The sequence below is a fragment of the Mycteria americana genome, chromosome 7, assembly GCF_035582795.1.
Source record: "Mycteria americana isolate JAX WOST 10 ecotype Jacksonville Zoo and Gardens chromosome 7, USCA_MyAme_1.0, whole genome shotgun sequence".
Lineage (NCBI taxonomy): Eukaryota > Metazoa > Chordata > Aves > Ciconiiformes > Ciconiidae > Mycteria > Mycteria americana.
Window position 1 is genome coordinate 21,270,901 of NC_134371.1, and position 17,125 is coordinate 21,288,025.

Consider the following 17,125-nt stretch of genomic DNA (forward strand, 5'->3'; position numbering starts at 1 on the left):
AAGCTCCAAAATGACTTTCCAAACATCAAAAATGGCAACAGGAAACAAAGACCACCTTAAGTATATTTATACGTGTATGTCTACATTATGCACAGGTAGGAAATTCTAGAAATAGAAACTTAAGACATGTTGGAGACCTTACATGCCTAATTCAATAGTACATGTAGAAAGCAAACAGAAAGGAGGTTTGATCATCATTTATTAATTGTGTGTTTGCCTAGTATTTACAGAGTGTTTTCTCTCAAGCTTCAAGGCTTCTGCTAGTATACTGCAGGGGTTAAAGAAAAGTATTTTTAATGCACAAGCCAGCTTCTGGGCTGTTGGTGGATTTTCCCCCCGCTTTCCTCTGAAGTACAACAGTACTTCCTCTGAAGAACAAATCACAGCTAAATATAGCAAGGAACAAGGTGTCCTAGGGCTTCTATAGGTAATAAATCTCTACAGTGCTTGAGTGATGTCTGTTATGAATGCAGTCAGAGCTTAGCTGCTTTTCAGATTGAGGAAAATGGAATGAAAGAGACTCATTCTTGGCATTTTCAAACGAATGATTAAAAAAATGGGAAAGGAAAAATAAAACCATACATTTCAGATGTCTTAGTTTTGATAGAGAAAGTTATTCCATTGTATTATAAGTAAAATCCTTTTTCAACTGGTTTAAAAAAACTCCACACATTGAGCAGCAAAAGACTTTGCTCACAGCTTCAGTAGGACAGACAAAGAATACAGCAATAACAAAGTATCAGCTGCCTCTTACCTGCTTGCATACACACAAATATTATCTACCAGTGGAAGATTCTTTAGAGCTGCTTCTACTTTGCCAAGAGAAACATATTCTCCTGCCTGAAGTTTTACAAGATCTTTTTTACGATCTATTGAGGAAAAAAGGAATTAAATGTTAATTCAGAACACAAAACTGTAGACATTGATTTTATACTTTTCTGAAATGTATGTGTAAATGCCAAAAGGTAAGCTGACTCTTGTTTGGTGAACGTACCAGAAACATTTAATATCGTGTTTCCAGACTTCGCATTTTATCAATCTGTCCCTCACATAGGAATGAGACGCATTTCAATTCCATGCATTTTCTGCCTTTAGAACAGTGTTTCCTATATGACAGCACTGTCAGGTGAATGGAAGACAACTAAGATTATGCAAAAGCCAGTGTTTTGTTAGAAGCACACATTTTGTGCTGTCTGGTCCAGACGCTTAAGGCAGGAGATGCACCATTTGGTGACATTTTGTTATTTATTCCCAGGCTAAATCCATATTTAAAGAGCAACTGTCCACCTATTATTTGAAACACAACAATAGGAAGCAAAAATTAAGGCCAAATTACTTGAGCTTATTGTACATAGACCAAAGAAGGCAAAAGTGACTACAGGGTCATACCCACCTAGCTGTGATGGCAGCCAGGAGTACCTCTCCTTTGCTATATACCTTCATGCTGCTTTGTGCAACCAGGCAAGGTAGTTTTGTAGCTGACCTGTTTGACCAGTGCAAGGCAGCTGCAATGGGACCTAAGATTTTTCTCATATACTAAACCAAATCAGCTTAGTTTTCAGGATGAAAGAGCACCCTGAATCACCCACTGACTTAAAGAGAGACACCTGGTAGTTTATAGGCCACCTATTTTTGTGCCTACAGGTGTCAAAGAATTATGAGCCTATCACAGGCTTTTGTATAACACCTTTACCTTAGTATATTTTTCCCTTAGTTCCTTTATGATAAAGGGATATTCTTATTACAAAGAATGGCAAGATAAAAAAAGGCTTATTTAATTCCCGAGCACATATTACCAAAAGAGCCCTTTCACTGAATCAAATTCCACACTTACAAAATTATAAAATCTAAGGCAGCTTATCTAGCTCAATTAGCCTATATTTAACCCTTTAATTACTACCCAGTCTCACTAACAGAGTGGAGTCAATGTTAAGATTGTTTTAAAACAAGGAAGCAATTTTTTTAAAAAACAGCTTTTAAAACACACAATCAAGTTTACGTTAACATACCAGAATTTCCCTGGGACACATGGCAGGGTCTAAGACTGCATGCCAAGATATGGAGATTTTTTTTGGTTAATTACAGTATTTAGCAGCCCTGAAAAATTTATATATATGTTCACCTGAATTTATTAACTCACCAATAATTTTTAGACATCCATCATGATGAAACTCTCCAATGTCTCCAGTATGGAGCCACCTCTGCCCATTCTCATCAACTGTGAAATCTTTTTTGGTTCGTACTTCATTTTTGTAGTAGCCCACAGTCACATTTTGCCCTCCAATAAGAATCTCACCTCTAGGATATGGTTTATCAGTGTTGTAATATCCACCTAAAAGTACAGTTTTTATTAAGTTAACAAGAATTAAAATATATCCCAAAGCAAGAATTCCAATTATTTTCACTATTTAAACACAGAACTAAACACTTTAGGAAGTCCTTAGCCAAAGTTACCACTTGCCTAAATAGTTCATTAAGGGAAGAGGTGGTTCCTATTCTTTTCTGCATATTATACACCTATTTAACATGTGCATTTACAAACAGTGAAATTCACACACATGCATAGATTGCAAATGCAATCTATGCAATCTTTCTGCCAGGACTAACATGCTCTATCAGTTTCAGACAGGCTTGAATCAAAAAAAAAAAGATAAATTTAGCCTCATATTTTAGGAAAGAAAAAAACTATAAGGTTTCACATTAGCCCAAAACACCCTTAAGTATTATGTATTTCTACTCTACAATACGCAAAAACCTACAGTGAAAGGAAATCACCTAAATACATTCCAAACTTCATTAAATATATTTTATATAGCTTCCATTAAGCTTCCATTCCATATACCGATTTTTAATGATTATATTAATGATATTATTATGAAGACTATTTTCAAATAATTTCTTGATGGCAACAGAAGTATCATGCATGCACTTCAGTTGAAGTCTCCTGAATCCAGCACCTCTAAGACACAACATACAAGACCTGCACCCTATCCTGCAAGAATACTGATCTAAATCAGAAAGAGGTACAATGCTGTATACATTTACACAGTACGTATATACAACTATAGTGACTGGAATAAAAGAAATAAGCCTGGAATAAGAAAAAGCGCCAAACAGTCATAATACAACCTCATCAAAAGGCCACTTGCATTGATAGCTTCTGTCTAGATATTTATAAGTTTAAAAAACACTGAGGAATTTAATTTACCTTTTTGCTCCCCCAAGATCAAGCTTTTATAGGTAAAAGTAGCATTTCAAATTTAAAAAGCCAAGAAATAGCTTCTAATTACTACTACTGAGCAAAGCCCCACAGAAAAACAGCTACATAAAGTTCTTACACACTATAATTTAATCACATACAGAAATTCTCACCTTCTTCCCAGTTCATTAATTTGATTTCACAACAGACCAAAGGTGCTCCCACTCTTCCTGTAGTGTAGTCCCAAACTAGAATTTAAAAAAGAGCATTTTTCAGGGAAAAAAAAAAATCACCAAAACTGATTAGAAAAATCTTTGTTATCAGGCATCTTATTTAGCAAAAATTAACTGGTATTTATTTCTGAACTTTAATTCATAGAACAGAACTTCCAAGAAAACCAGCTGATCTATCAAGGCAATGCAGATAAAATCCTTATCCTGCAAAGAGAATAGATGGCTGTATTTACAGATACCTCCAGTCATACCAACACAGCTTTGGTAGGAAGCTGTCCATGTGGGATCATGCTTCAGAAGCTGCACAACAACTTTAAATAGTGTTTGCTGGACTCTGAAATAAGTAGCAATATTTCATAACAATTCAAGGATTCTATATTTTGATTCACTTTCCTGAAGGCTCAATCCCAAACACTTCTGCATCTGGGCACCTTCCCAAAAGAGCATCACTGGAGACTACATAATTTGTATTACAGTTCCACTATTTTTTTTTTCCAAGCTACTGAAGAAGCCATTTCCAAAGACCCCTTTGAATAAAAACCACATCACAGCAGTTTGTGGATCACCAAGGAACATAATCCATGTTCTACAGTCTGGCATAATCTAACAATGAACTTTAGATGCTCCTCATATGATTCCTAGGTAGATCACACTATTGCCAAGAAATAGCAGCTCTGACTGTTTCTGCCACCACTGAATACAAGTGAAATTTTAGGACTAAAAGGCAACTGAAACCATTAAGTTCTCTTATATAAAATTAAAATCTGGTGCAGGCTTCTGCATTCCATTTTTTATTTTCCTAACATCTCAATATACGCACCAAAATTAGAAATAATTTATTCAGTTCAACTGGTAAGTGCAATAGTGCCAAGATTCCATTCACACTATTACAGGTTTCTCTGTCACAAATGAGAACGTTCATTTTATATGTAGGTCACCAGCTTTAGTACATGTGTCAAAATTAGTACTCCTACTGTTTTATGTATTTATGATTACAAGTAAATCCCAGGATCCCCCAATTATGTTTGGTGGCATACACCAAATGAATAGACTGTCGAAGATGATACACGCAGAGTGCTCAGCATGGATCACAGCACTCAGTGGGATACACCGACACCAACCTTCAGTGATTGTTCCAGCTCCAGCTGATTCAGTTAGTCCATACCCCTGTCCTACAGGGCAACAGAAACAAATGTTCATAAACCGCTGAGTTGCTGCAGAGAGTGGAGCTCCTCCACAAAGCAGGATGCGAATTTTTCCACCTAGCAGCATTCGTACTTTCCGGAAAATAAGGCTAAAATGCAGAGAGATAAGAGTATATATATTTGTTGCTTAAAAACAAAACAAGAGAGTACCTAATTTTGTATCTGAACTGAAAGTTTCCACCATCTTCAAATAAACATTTATGGCATTCAAGGAAAACTCTGAAGGAGCACATTGAAGTTTTCAAAAACACAGGTGCAGATTTCTAAGCTTGTTTCCACGTTCTAATTTGAAGATGGATTAAATGTTTTGAGAACGTAGATTTAGTAAGACAGTAAAGTTCTGTAATTTTCTCCTCAAAAATAATTTAAATAAGCTGTACAAATTTTGCAATTATATTATCCTTTAGTCTCACTAAAGCTGGGAGTTGGACTCAATGTTCCTTATGGGTTCCTTCCAACTTGAGATATTCTATGATTCACTTCTGTGAAAATGTGAAGTTTACAGTTATCTATAGGAATAGACTTCCCATCTTACCCAAGAATTGTATAAATCCATTATTAAAGTCCCCATGAAAATAACGCAATGAATATAAATCTCCAATCAGTTTCAAGTTAAATAACACTCACTTAAATTATACCAGTAAATATTTACAGCCATCACACAAACTACTGATTTGTTGTTTCAATTTACACTTACAGTCTTGTTCATGTTCAAAGTGTCAACATTAAAACAAAGAAAAGCACCAAAAAAAAAAAAATCAGATACTGCTTATGTGGTAAGACTTTGATAAGCATTTTTTTGGTGTTATTAAAAATAAAATTAAAATTACCTATCACAGAGTGGGGTAGTGTAACCTTTGGAAATCTGCTCCATTTTGTAGTTGTAGGCCAATATAAATAGATTCCGCTGGAAACTAGTCATTTCATTCACTTTATTCATGACATTTTTGTAGATCCGATCCATAATTTCCTAGTTACATAAAAAGATTAACTTTAACTCAAAGAAACAGAAATCCTAAATTCAGTACAAAAAAGGAAACATGATCTAGAAATTCTAGTACATTTCAGGTAACAACCTACTCCCAGGTTGCTTCCTCTTCCCATTGCTAAGAGATAGCAAGAAGTTCACAGAAAACAAGGAAAGCAAACATCTGAGCAGGAGCACTAGTTAACACCAAGCTGCCTGCTGCCAACTATCTTTATTCTATTCATTTACTATGATGAACACATAGATGACTAATTAAAATGGCAATCTAATCTCCACAGGTATTTAAACTTTGAAAAATGTTGACACTCATATGATGAACATTTATCCCCAACATACAAATACCAAAACTATTATTTTAAGTTAGCTTAACATCAAAAGTTCTACCTTTCTTATTGAAATGATCATTGCATTAATCTTGTTGTTAAAAATTTGAATTATGAATTATAATTTTAAAATAATTTTAAAAATTATTTATCCTTCAGTTACTTACTGGGACAGCTGCCATTAGGGTTGGCTTAAGTGTAGTAACATCGCCTTTGCTTCCTTTCTTTATTTTAGAGGACTAAAGCGAAGAACAAGTTTACTAGCAGACACATTCAAGATTTTTAACATGAGAAACAAAATGAGATAGCACAGCTTTCAAACAATCATTTTCATTTACATTATATTTTAGCAATTAAAACTAGTCAAGAGTACCAGTCATAACCACCAATACCCTGTTTCATGAATTGTAGAAAAGAAGATTTGTTGAAATATTTTTTTTAAGAAATATTACAAAGATCTGATGTGAGTTGGTTTTTTTTTTTTTTTTTTTTTTTTTTTTTTTTTACCATAAGGGCTTACATCTACAACATACCTGGTCAGCTAGTGTCTGAGGCGAAGAGTAACCAATGCGGCATCCATGAGACAGACACACAAGTTCAGCACTCAGCTCCAGAACATGGGCAAGAGGCAAATAGCCAATATAGATGTCTTTTTCCCTGTAAAGAATTTTTAAAAGATAGATTTGTGTTGTACGATTAGAGACGTCAGATGAGTCATTAAGCTAAATTTACACAGAGCTTACTGCAGAACTAGCGAAAGTGGAAAAAAGCCTTTGAGCTTGAGAACATATTTCAAATAATACGGGTTTTGTTTCAAAAGTTATGTACTACATACTGTAGGTTTAAGGCCTGAACAAAGTGTGATGTTTATTCATCTCAAGACAATTAGCCATGTATTATGGTTGCAAAGGCAACTCTGTGAACATGATTAAAAACTGCAAACAGAAAGAAACCACAGAATTTAACACTAACCAAAGGAAGTACTGCTTAGGGAAGCTTTCAACCACTCTAGTGCAAGGCGGCCTCACAGGCTTTTGTGTCCTGGTCTTGCCCACATACAGAAGATGAGAGAACAAACAGCACATGAAGTAGTCATGTCATTTAATGCAGTACTGGAAGATGCTCAGACATCAGTGCATAGTATGACGTGTCACAGACAAAGCAATATAAAACAGTTGTTATTTTACACAGTAATTAATCTAAAATTATGTGCAACTACATGACTTGTTTATTTGCTGGTAAGTAACTGTTGGTACATACCCCAGATTTGGAATCCTCTCAGCCATTCCAGTTATCCCAGCAATTATGTTGCAATGTGAGATCATAACTCCTTTGGGAACTCCTGTGGATCCACTTGTGTACATGATCACCGCGATATCTGAGGGCACAGGCCTCGCCTGCTGCTTGTTTCCTGTCATTTGTGTTAAAAAAAGAGAACGTATAATGCGTGGAGAGCGTATCAGACTGGAAGATCTGATATACTAACGTATTTCAGCAGTCATTCCAATATAACACTGCATGACTATTGCTATTACATTTTGCTTTCTGCTAAAAAGATTGCGGTCAAGCTTATGCGCCTTCACAAAGAGTAGGAGCTTCTTTGTATTAGCTGAGCAATACTTCGAGTGATTGTCCTAGTCTACCACAACAACACTTTTTCTGTTAGGTTTCCCATATTCCTTCAGAGGAGAGAATGGGCAGAGCTTTGGCTTCTCCAAAATGCCACTGAGCTTCACACCCTTGGGAAGGTATGCTGCACTGGTTCCATGCTGCCGCAGGGTCAATCCCTGTTTGCAAAGCTACTTTCTCATGTGTTCCTTGGCAGGGGAGCAACACACTGCCTCATTTGCAACACCTCCAGCAAGGCACTGCTGAGCCAACATGAGGTCCAATTTCTATAAATACTTAAAGGAAGTTGAATAGCTTTAATAGGATTAAAGTGTTTTTTAAATACTTGCACTGAGAGCAAGAAAATACAAAAACAATTGAGTTTATTAGAGGAAAAACTGCATAATGCGCAATACATGCGGTACAACATACACGCTGAATGAGAAGAGTGAAAGCGTATTTAATAATTTCTCACTCACTGAATCCTGTCCATCCTGCACGATGAACACCACAGAGGAAAAAAAAACATAAGCAACAGCTCATGTACTTAATATAATATTAATTGAACATGCTTGACCATAAACAATTCATTGTAGTATTCCACAATTTATAATGGTTAACTTGGCAAAGATAATGTTCCTTTATTATAGTGTATAGTATGTGATATTTAAAAGACTGAAGAAGGACTAGACACCTTTTTACATAGCACATAGATTAACAAATCTCAAGGAGCTAATGAATTATAGCCATAATTTTTTCTGTTGGTGTTGTCCGAAACAGTTTTAATAGTACATAAAACAGCTACATCAAAAAGGGAAAACCATCTTTTAAAGAAATTGAGAGGTCACAATGTTGGGACCAAACCTGCCATTCCCCTGAACATCAACAGCAGATGGATTAACCACCCACCCTACTCCTAAAACAAAATTCAATCCAACATTCATGTGCCTTCAGTGGTTAAAAGATTCTGAAAACACAAAGAATAAGAACAAAAGAAAGCAACTACTGAATATAATGAAATCTTAACATACTAGGTTTAGCAGCTCTTCAGAGCCAAGAATAAAAATTTGTTATGATAATAGTTAAAACGTGCTGAAATTCTGAATTCTAATTCTAAAAATGGTAGATTGGAAATAGATTTCAAGAAATTTACACCGCAGATTGACACTTTCAGAAATGCAATAAAAGTGACTAAATTCTATCAGATTTAAATAGCTATTTTACATTTTGTTATTTGTGAATTTAACAAAACTTAATGGTAGCAAATTACTGATGTCTTTTGCTATATAATGCCCAATAATTTTCTCTGTGTGCACTAAATAACCTGGTTTTAATATGTCTGATCATAAGAATGCTTTCTAAGTTTCTATCCTGGCCTAAATGCTTATCCTAAAAATTATTCTTCAACATGTGACACTTGTTGTGGAGAAGACAGTTTTTATTAAAAGCATTTTACTCTGTTGAAAAATAAAACAAAAAACCACACCCCAAAACCCAACCACAACCAAATCAAAAAAACCCCCAGATTTTATTTAAAGAAAAAGCAGGTGATGAAAGGTTAATCACTGCGTAATTTTTTTTGAGATCTGCAATTTCCCCAAGCTTACTCAACAGGGTCAAAGTAGGACAACAAATGAGACGATCCAAATAGAAAGAAGAGATAACCTACCAGTACCTGCCTTGGCCCCCATAGCTTGCACAGAAGCCATAGTGTGAACAATGACACCCTTGGGAAACTCTGACCATGTTGTTGGTTTGCCGTCCACTGTAATAATATGTCGCAGCAGCGGAACTTGAGAAACAATTTCCTATGGAAATGAACATGTGTTCAGAAATCAAATATGAATTTTGTTGTGCCAAGAAGGGGGGGGGGGGGATCTAATGAATACATTAAAAAAAAAAAAAAGCATTGACAAAATATCTGAGGATTTGAAATATCAGCAGATAAACTTGTCCAGCTCAAACAGCTGCAAAGCTTGAAACTTTCCACATTTAGATTCACAGGACTAATTGAACTTTCCACTCAAAAGTCCAAAAACTCTTCAACCATTTACTGATCTGGGTCTTATTTCAAGAAAAGTCCACAAATAAGACTGCAAAGATTTGTAGAGATAATTGACTTTCCACTCTCATAGAACACTGAGAAGAAAAGGTCCTGGGCAGCTGGCGACACTGAGCTCACAATAATTCTTATGTTGCTCCTTGATTACTATGCTATTTAAAATAAGCAACAGCTAGCAAAAATACAGCAAATTATTAGTTAAGCACTAGTTAAGTACTTCAAACAAAATGTGAGTTCTAAAACAATTATCAGTGTTCCATTGGAAGAGGAGATAATCATTATCATCTTTAACAGAAGAAATTCTCTTACTACAAGCTGAAATAAATGTGCATTGTATATATACTGTCATTCTAGTAACTTTAAAAAAAAAAATGTTTGGGAAATTCTCATTCAAAATTCAGCAACAGCAAACAGTTTTAATTAAAACAATTCCCTTATGTGAAAGGTCTAGTTCCCCCAAAACACATCATGATGAAACTCATGCAGGTTAGTTGTTCCACTTGTGTATTCAATCTGGGTCAGTAAGTCAAAAAAGTTTTTTGACTGTTCTCAGTGTTTAATAAGCTTTCCCCGGCACTGGAAAACAGCTCTAACTCTTGGACCACCCATCTTTAGAGTTAAGAGCCATTCTCTGCTGGGAAAACATCCAACAATAAATCAGGAGGATGATCACATTTAGCTATTCATATACAGCTTATACATTTTTCTGTTCTTCCCATTTGCTTCAACTGTTAAATTTATAGGCACTAAATCCACCCAGAAACCATAGCAGTTTCTTGTAAAGGTGTTGCTCCAGGCAGCACTGCAGGTCTTCCATAGTGCAAATTGCTCATCCTGTTCTCCAAAGTCATTGAGGGGCCTAAATCCCACTGAAGCCTAACTATGTTTTTTTCTGTACCTGAAGAGAGATACATAAATCTTATTCTAAAAGAAGTGTCTGCCCTATAGAAAGGCAATAAATTGTTGTTCTTTACAATGGAACCAGACCTTTTAACAATAATGAACAGATACACTGGAAAGAGATAGACAAAGAACAGTTTTCTGACCTTCAATTTTGTTTGCATCAATTCTTTACTAGTAATGATGGTGGTCACCTCCGTTTCATTTAGCCCATGTACTATTGCTGGGCCTCCCAGAGTAGCATACAGAGTAACAACTGAAACGGAAAGGGGGGGGGGGGGAGAAAAGGTGAATCTTTATTTTACACTTTCAAGTATAGTTTACAATAAAGGGCTGAGATTAACCTATTCTAAAGCAAAACAGTAAAAATATGTCAATTAATATAAAGGTGGTATAGTTTTGTGCTTTAAAAAATACATATTACATGGATTTAAATACAGCACAATTTTCAGTTACTCCCAGAAGGAATAAGGAACAACCACTGTCTACGTGACTGTTTACTATTTTTCAACCATTTTTCAACCCATTTTTCAAGGTCTAACTAGAGATACCAAAACCACATTACCCTATGTAATTCTCTTCTAGCTCTACTCTTGTACCTTCATGGCTTTCACCATTTTAAAAGTAGGCATCTGTTCTCAGTTTAATACACTGTTTAACAGTCCTCTTGTACACAGGAAAGAAAGAGCTTTCATTTACGTGACTTCTCTTTTCAGAATTCACATGCTCTCTTACTAGCCTTTTACTATTGACTGCTAATAAGAAATTATTATAACACTGTAATATATGTAATCAGCAGATTAAATCTCACACACAGTAATAAATCTGTGACTATCATATTCTCCCACCTATTTAAAACAACATTATAAAGGTTTAATCATCACTGTCATCAGACATTGAACTGACATCATGAGAATACAGAACAGCAAGGAAAGAAAATATTTAGAAAATTGACTATTAGAAGCACCGTTTCCTGTATTTAAGGACAGCTTATTAGCAATAGAGTGTTAAACCACACATATTTCATATTAACAATTTTAAAATCATATTTAATTTCCTGTCATTTTTATGGGAGCTGCATGAGAAAAAGACAGGAAAAGACTGGGGAAGAAAAAGGTAGCTCAAAAAGATACAGAGGTATTGCTCTCAAAAAAATAATAATTTCCTATTTTCTAAGCAGAATGCTAAACAGGAGCATCTCAAAAAAGTTGTAAGGTCAATCAATGCAATCAATAATTACAACATCAGTGCTGGAAGTTTTGTTCACATTAGGTATCTGAATTTCTTTTGTATTTTAATCTGGATTTAGCCGAATACTTAAAATGTAATTATTAAAACAAGACACCTCATTGTACACTAAGGCTGTAACTATACTGCGTTCACTGCAGCAAAAATTAAAAATAAAGTAAAATCAAACCCTATTGTATTCTAAGATTTGAAATCCAGGGAGTTACTAACCCAGTGCAGCATACTAAGGAAGAACTCAAAAGCAGTTTTCTTGCACAGAAAAGTAAATAGTTGGCCTCTACTTATTTTTTCCTTGTTAAAACAGTCCATCATAGTTCAGAACTGTTGCAGGGCAAATGCACATGCACTGTGTTTTCTTTAATTTGGTGGGAGCAAAGTCCAGAAGAGTGCCTCTACTAGTTCCCACGAGCTCTCTCTACTTACTGCAGTGACCCCTGTTATATAAACATCTAGCAGAGATTCAGATTCCCCGAGCCAACAAGCACAACCAAGACGACACACCGCCCGGAAAGAAAAGTATAATCTCCGAAATAACCGTTTATGTAGTTAATTACTCATTTACAAACAAGTACATCAAGGACAACTTAGAGCTATATGACAGAGCCAAAGAGAAAGAGAGAGATACCATTTATATGATGGTGTACTGATGTCATGGAGAGAAAAAAACTGAGCAATGACTCTGATCGATGAAATTCTCACTTCTCCACAATGGCACCTAAAACTTTTTCAGGCAAATCTGAAAGTTTAGTAATTTTTTTTCTCTCCTTCCTCTCTTGAAGACATACTGAGAAGGGATTATCTTTTGTGTTCATCTTTGCACATGCAACAGTACAAGTGAGTCCTTGATATCTGGACTTCTGCTAGCAATACTGCTCTAAAGTCTGACAACAAGAAAAATCTCAACACCACTAAATTTGCCAGCTAACATACAAGAACAAAGCCTTGCCCTAAAGAACCAAATAGAACTTTTTCCATCTATTTCAATGTAACTAAAATGTTAAACCAAGTATTTCGGCATCCATAATACATAAAAAATAAAAAGCAAAGTATACCCTCAAAGGCTTCAGCCAAATCAATTCTAACAAAACCACTTCTGCTCAAGCTTCAGGAAGGCATGACTGAAAAATGAAACATAACCTTCCCTATTTATTTCATTATTTGGTTATACACTCAGGTGTTTTATCTGCCCACACTGGTGAAGAGCTCTTCACACAGATGAAGAGGAGACTTTGGAAGAAAATCTGTTTTCATGTTAGTACTTTTTTTTCCATTTTTGAACTAGCAATCCCACTCTACCTCCTGCCAATACAAGACTTAGATAGCTTCAAACAATTAAGCAAGTATTTCTAATCATAAAACCACTTGTTTGTGCGAGTAATCCATAACGTAAAAATTACTTTCCTCATTTTAATTCTGTAGTACAAAAGGCATTCTCTCCAACACCAGGTATGAAGCAGATGAACCTGCCTGCTCTCCTGGCATCGGTTCTGGGCACGTACCATCAGATTTAATACATTACACATTCGGAAAGATTGTCACAACGCTACCACAGCAGTTAGCTCTTGTGAAACCTGTAAACTAAAAAATGCTAATATAAGTCATTTAGCAGTATCTTGCCACACTACTTCAGCATCATCTGAATGTTATAATTCATTCAGCAAACTGACTACGGGAATACTGCATGATAATATCATCATCTGCCAACACACAAGTCAGCCAAGTTCATGTAAGATGACATACAGCTTAGATGCTAAATACCACGTCAGACAGTGTGCCGAAGCACGTCTCAGTAAGGGAATTTAAAACATTAATCCAACAAAACCAAAAAACACATGCATACCATTCTACACACGACATCCATCCACTATCTCAGATTTTTTTTTTTCCCCCCCCTCAAATTATGAAATCTTCCTAGGATTGGAAGTGTACTTCACTTCCAAAGAAAAAATAATTGATACAAGCCTTTGCATTTTATTCCCAGGATAGTTCACTAGGAATCTAGCAGATCCCAAAAGCGACAAAAGGGAACAGACACCATGTATTATGAGACATGTAGTTTAAAAGCAGCAGAGGCATCTCATCCGAGAACAGCCTGTGCAGATCTCTGCTCCAGCAGGCAAGTTAGCAGCAGTCACTCACTGAAGAAAGGACCAAAAAGATCACTGAATTTAGGTTGGAAGGTACCTGGGAAGATCACCTGCACTAAACAGTTCCTTGAGCAGAGTGCTCAAGGCCGTGGCCAGTCTGGTTTTAAGTATGTCCAAAGATGGAGATTTCACACCCATTCTAGGCTCCTGTTCTGGTATTTAACTATCCTCACAATGAAGACATTTGTCCTAATAGCTCATCACATTTTCCTGTGTTTCAACTTCTGCCTGTTGCCTCCAGTCTTATCAAAACACACCTTTGAGCAGAGTCTGGCTTCATTCTGTCTGTACACTCCCATTAGATAGTTTTAGAATCATAGAATCATTTAGGTTGGAAAAGACCTTTCAGATCATCAAGTCCCACCGTTAACCTAGCACTGCCAAGTCCACCTCTAAACCATGTCCTTAAGCACCACATCTACACATCTTTTAAATACCTCCAGGGATGGTAATTCAGCCACTTAGATAGCAGTTAAGATCTCAACTCACTCATCTTAATGCTGAACAGATCCCGCTCTATCAGCCTCTTCTCGTATGTCATGTTCTCCAACTCCTTCAGCATCTTGGCAGCCCTCCACTGGACTCACTCCAGTAAGTCAAGGTCTTTTTTTCTACTGAGAAGCCCAAAACTGGACACAGTACTCTAGATGTGGTCTCACCAGTGTCCAAATGCAGGAGAAGGACCACTTCCCTGGACCTACCTGCTACGCTTATGTTACTATCACCCAGGATGCCATTGGCCTTCACTGCAAGAAGGCACTGTGTGCTCATGGTTGACTCACTATCCACCAGGACCCCCAGATCCTTTTCTGCAAAGCTGCTCTCTATCCAGTTGTCCCCCAGCCTATACTGGTGCATGAGGTTATTTCAGCACACACAGGAATTTGTAACTGCCTTCATTGAACTCCATGAGGTTCCCAACAGCCCACTTTTCCAGCTGACAGGACCTTTTGAGCATCAGCCCTGCCCTCCAGTGTACTGGCTGCTCCTGCCAACTTGCTACAGGCTGTGACCTGCTGTCTTTACACTCCGTCTCATCATCCAGATCTTCAGTAAAGACATTAAACAGTACTGGACTCAGTATCAATCCCCGAGGACTGGCAGCTAACTTGGTCCTGCTGATCACAATCCTTTCAGCCAACGGACCAATGAATTTTCCATCCATCTTACCAACTACTTATCCAGTCTCTATCTAAATAGTTTGGATGTACAGATATGACAGGAGACCACGTCAAAGGCCTCACTAAAGTCACAGTATACAACATCCACTCTCTTCTTGTCCACAGAGCCAGCCACCATACAAGGCAAACAGGCCGATTTTGAAATGGTATGGGCTAGGGCAGTACATCTTCTAACCAACTCCACCCTTAAAACTGAGGGAATAATACAGCATAAGGGTATACACAAAATAACCACACAGACCTGCAGTAAAGACTTATTTAAATGAAAACAGCTATATACTCATGAACATATGGCTTCTCAAACTGAAACAGACTTGTGCTTAGAGAAGAGAGGGATCATTTAAGATACAATTTTCGTGTTAGGCTTGCTTCCAAAATCCGAAAAGAGTCCAATTGATATACATCTTTAGTGTAGGCAAGTAGTAAATCAGGAATTTCTGCCCATCTAGCTTTTACAGCTTATCTCTTATTGAAGGAGTGTAAACGTGACATGGGAGAGAAGAGCCCAAAGCCTGTGAGGAACAGCAGCTTCCAGAGTACCCTATGGGTAAATGAGAAATGTCCCCCTGGAGAACACCACAGAACCCAGCCAGGCTGGGCTTACAGTCAGGTGAATGACATATTAAGGAGTGATGATGAAACAGACATTTGAAAACAATTCCTATACCAAGTTGAGATCAGCACTCAATAGGTTTCTCAGAAAGAAAAACAGGCCTAGAGTTGCTACACATATCCTTGTGCCTAGGCTCAGAGTAGGTTAGGGTATACAGCAGGCTTTCCACCATGGCAGAGATGTACCTTGGACACAGTTGTGACCCTCTACATGACTTGAGTGAAAAGGGAACAAACTTGGCTTTGTATTTGTCTCTGCCCTGCGCTGTGACGTGAAGCTATGCAAGGACACCTCCAGCCAGTCCGTCCTATTCTGCCACTCCTCAAAGGCACCTCCAACACAGTGTGCAACTGCCCAGTGTACACATCCTGCCAAGAAAGCATCTTCTCCTCCTTGAGCAGACTCAGCTCCGCCCCAACGCAGTTAGTGGTCTCCACAATAAAATAGGAGAAGACTAAAGGATAAGTAACTAGAAGTTACAGAATGGGACTAAGACTGTCATCGGACAGAAGAGGCCAAAATACACTTCTCTTATGGTCACTCCATGAGAAAATGAGGAGTATCGTCCAGGTCAGAGAACCTAGTCTCAGTCCACTGCCAGGGCTAAGGATCCAGTTAGTGTATGATTAAATCGGATACTATGAATGAGAGTGAGACTGACTTTAAATAGCTCACCAAAACTAAACACAGTCTTAAGGTTTCTGAAGTAATAACTAGGACTCAAGCTTGTCCTTGAGCATAGTCTCAAATCAGCATTCAGGTTAAATTAGGATGTATTAAATGACATGCAATGGACTATGAGAAAGTCAAGAGGCAGAGAAAAGAAAGAAAAATATAAAAATATAACAACTATATCAGGCTCAGCCTAAGATTTGAGTTAAGGAATGACTTACAGTTTGGTAAAGGAGTTACTAAGCAACTTTTTAATTCGAAAGAGCTGTCCAAAATAAGTTCAGGACTTACTCATTCATTTTCACTTTTTAGAGATAACAATACAATAAACTCTAACCAAAATCAAAATTGAACAGTTGACAAAATTTCCAGTTAAAACAAAACTTACAGGCACAGATGAAGGTTTCACATCAATTCCTGAAACTGAGTCAATGAATTAATTTGTGATTTTTGTTTGTTGCTTTTTAGAAACTTGGGAATCTGTACTGATTTGAGATTAAAAGAAAATAAACCTCTCACAAATTCATTGAACAAGATATACTTACCAAAACCATACTCCAGCTGCAAACAGATACACATTTCTCCATTCAGTAAGGCAAAACACTACAAAGTGCACAGTCTCTGCCTTATGCAGTATTTTTTATTTGTAGTTTTAAACACTCCGTATAAACTTTATATAAAGTTTTCTTAGTGCATAAAGTGAAGTAAGAAAAAGGGTTGTTTTCAGATTGTGGTGTAAGATCAAA

The 17,125-nt window shown here is 36.8% G+C and overlaps 1 protein-coding gene across 10 annotated transcripts in view; it reads right to left on the bottom strand.

Annotated features, from left to right (window-relative positions):
* Positions 1-17,125, bottom strand: part of ACSL3 (acyl-CoA synthetase long chain family member 3) — a 52,178-nt gene that overhangs the window by 8,010 nt on the left and 27,043 nt on the right. For 9 of the 10 annotated variants that reach the window (XM_075507361.1, XM_075507360.1, XM_075507357.1 and 6 more), the window contains 10 exons: positions 10,665-10,774; positions 9,226-9,364; positions 7,209-7,359; positions 6,482-6,605; positions 6,116-6,187; positions 5,468-5,607; positions 4,554-4,726; positions 3,373-3,447; positions 2,141-2,332; positions 755-869 (listed from right to left, as the gene is read on the bottom strand). In XM_075507361.1, the coding sequence (XP_075363476.1) occupies positions 755-869; positions 2,141-2,332; positions 3,373-3,447; positions 4,554-4,726; positions 5,468-5,607; positions 6,116-6,187; positions 6,482-6,605; positions 7,209-7,359; positions 9,226-9,364; positions 10,665-10,774 (1,291 nt within the window). The remainder of the gene's footprint in view (positions 1-754; positions 870-2,140; positions 2,333-3,372; positions 3,448-4,553; positions 4,727-5,467; positions 5,608-6,115; positions 6,188-6,481; positions 6,606-7,208; positions 7,360-9,225; positions 9,365-10,664; positions 10,775-17,125) is intronic. The other variant, XM_075507362.1, reaches the window with a different exon arrangement.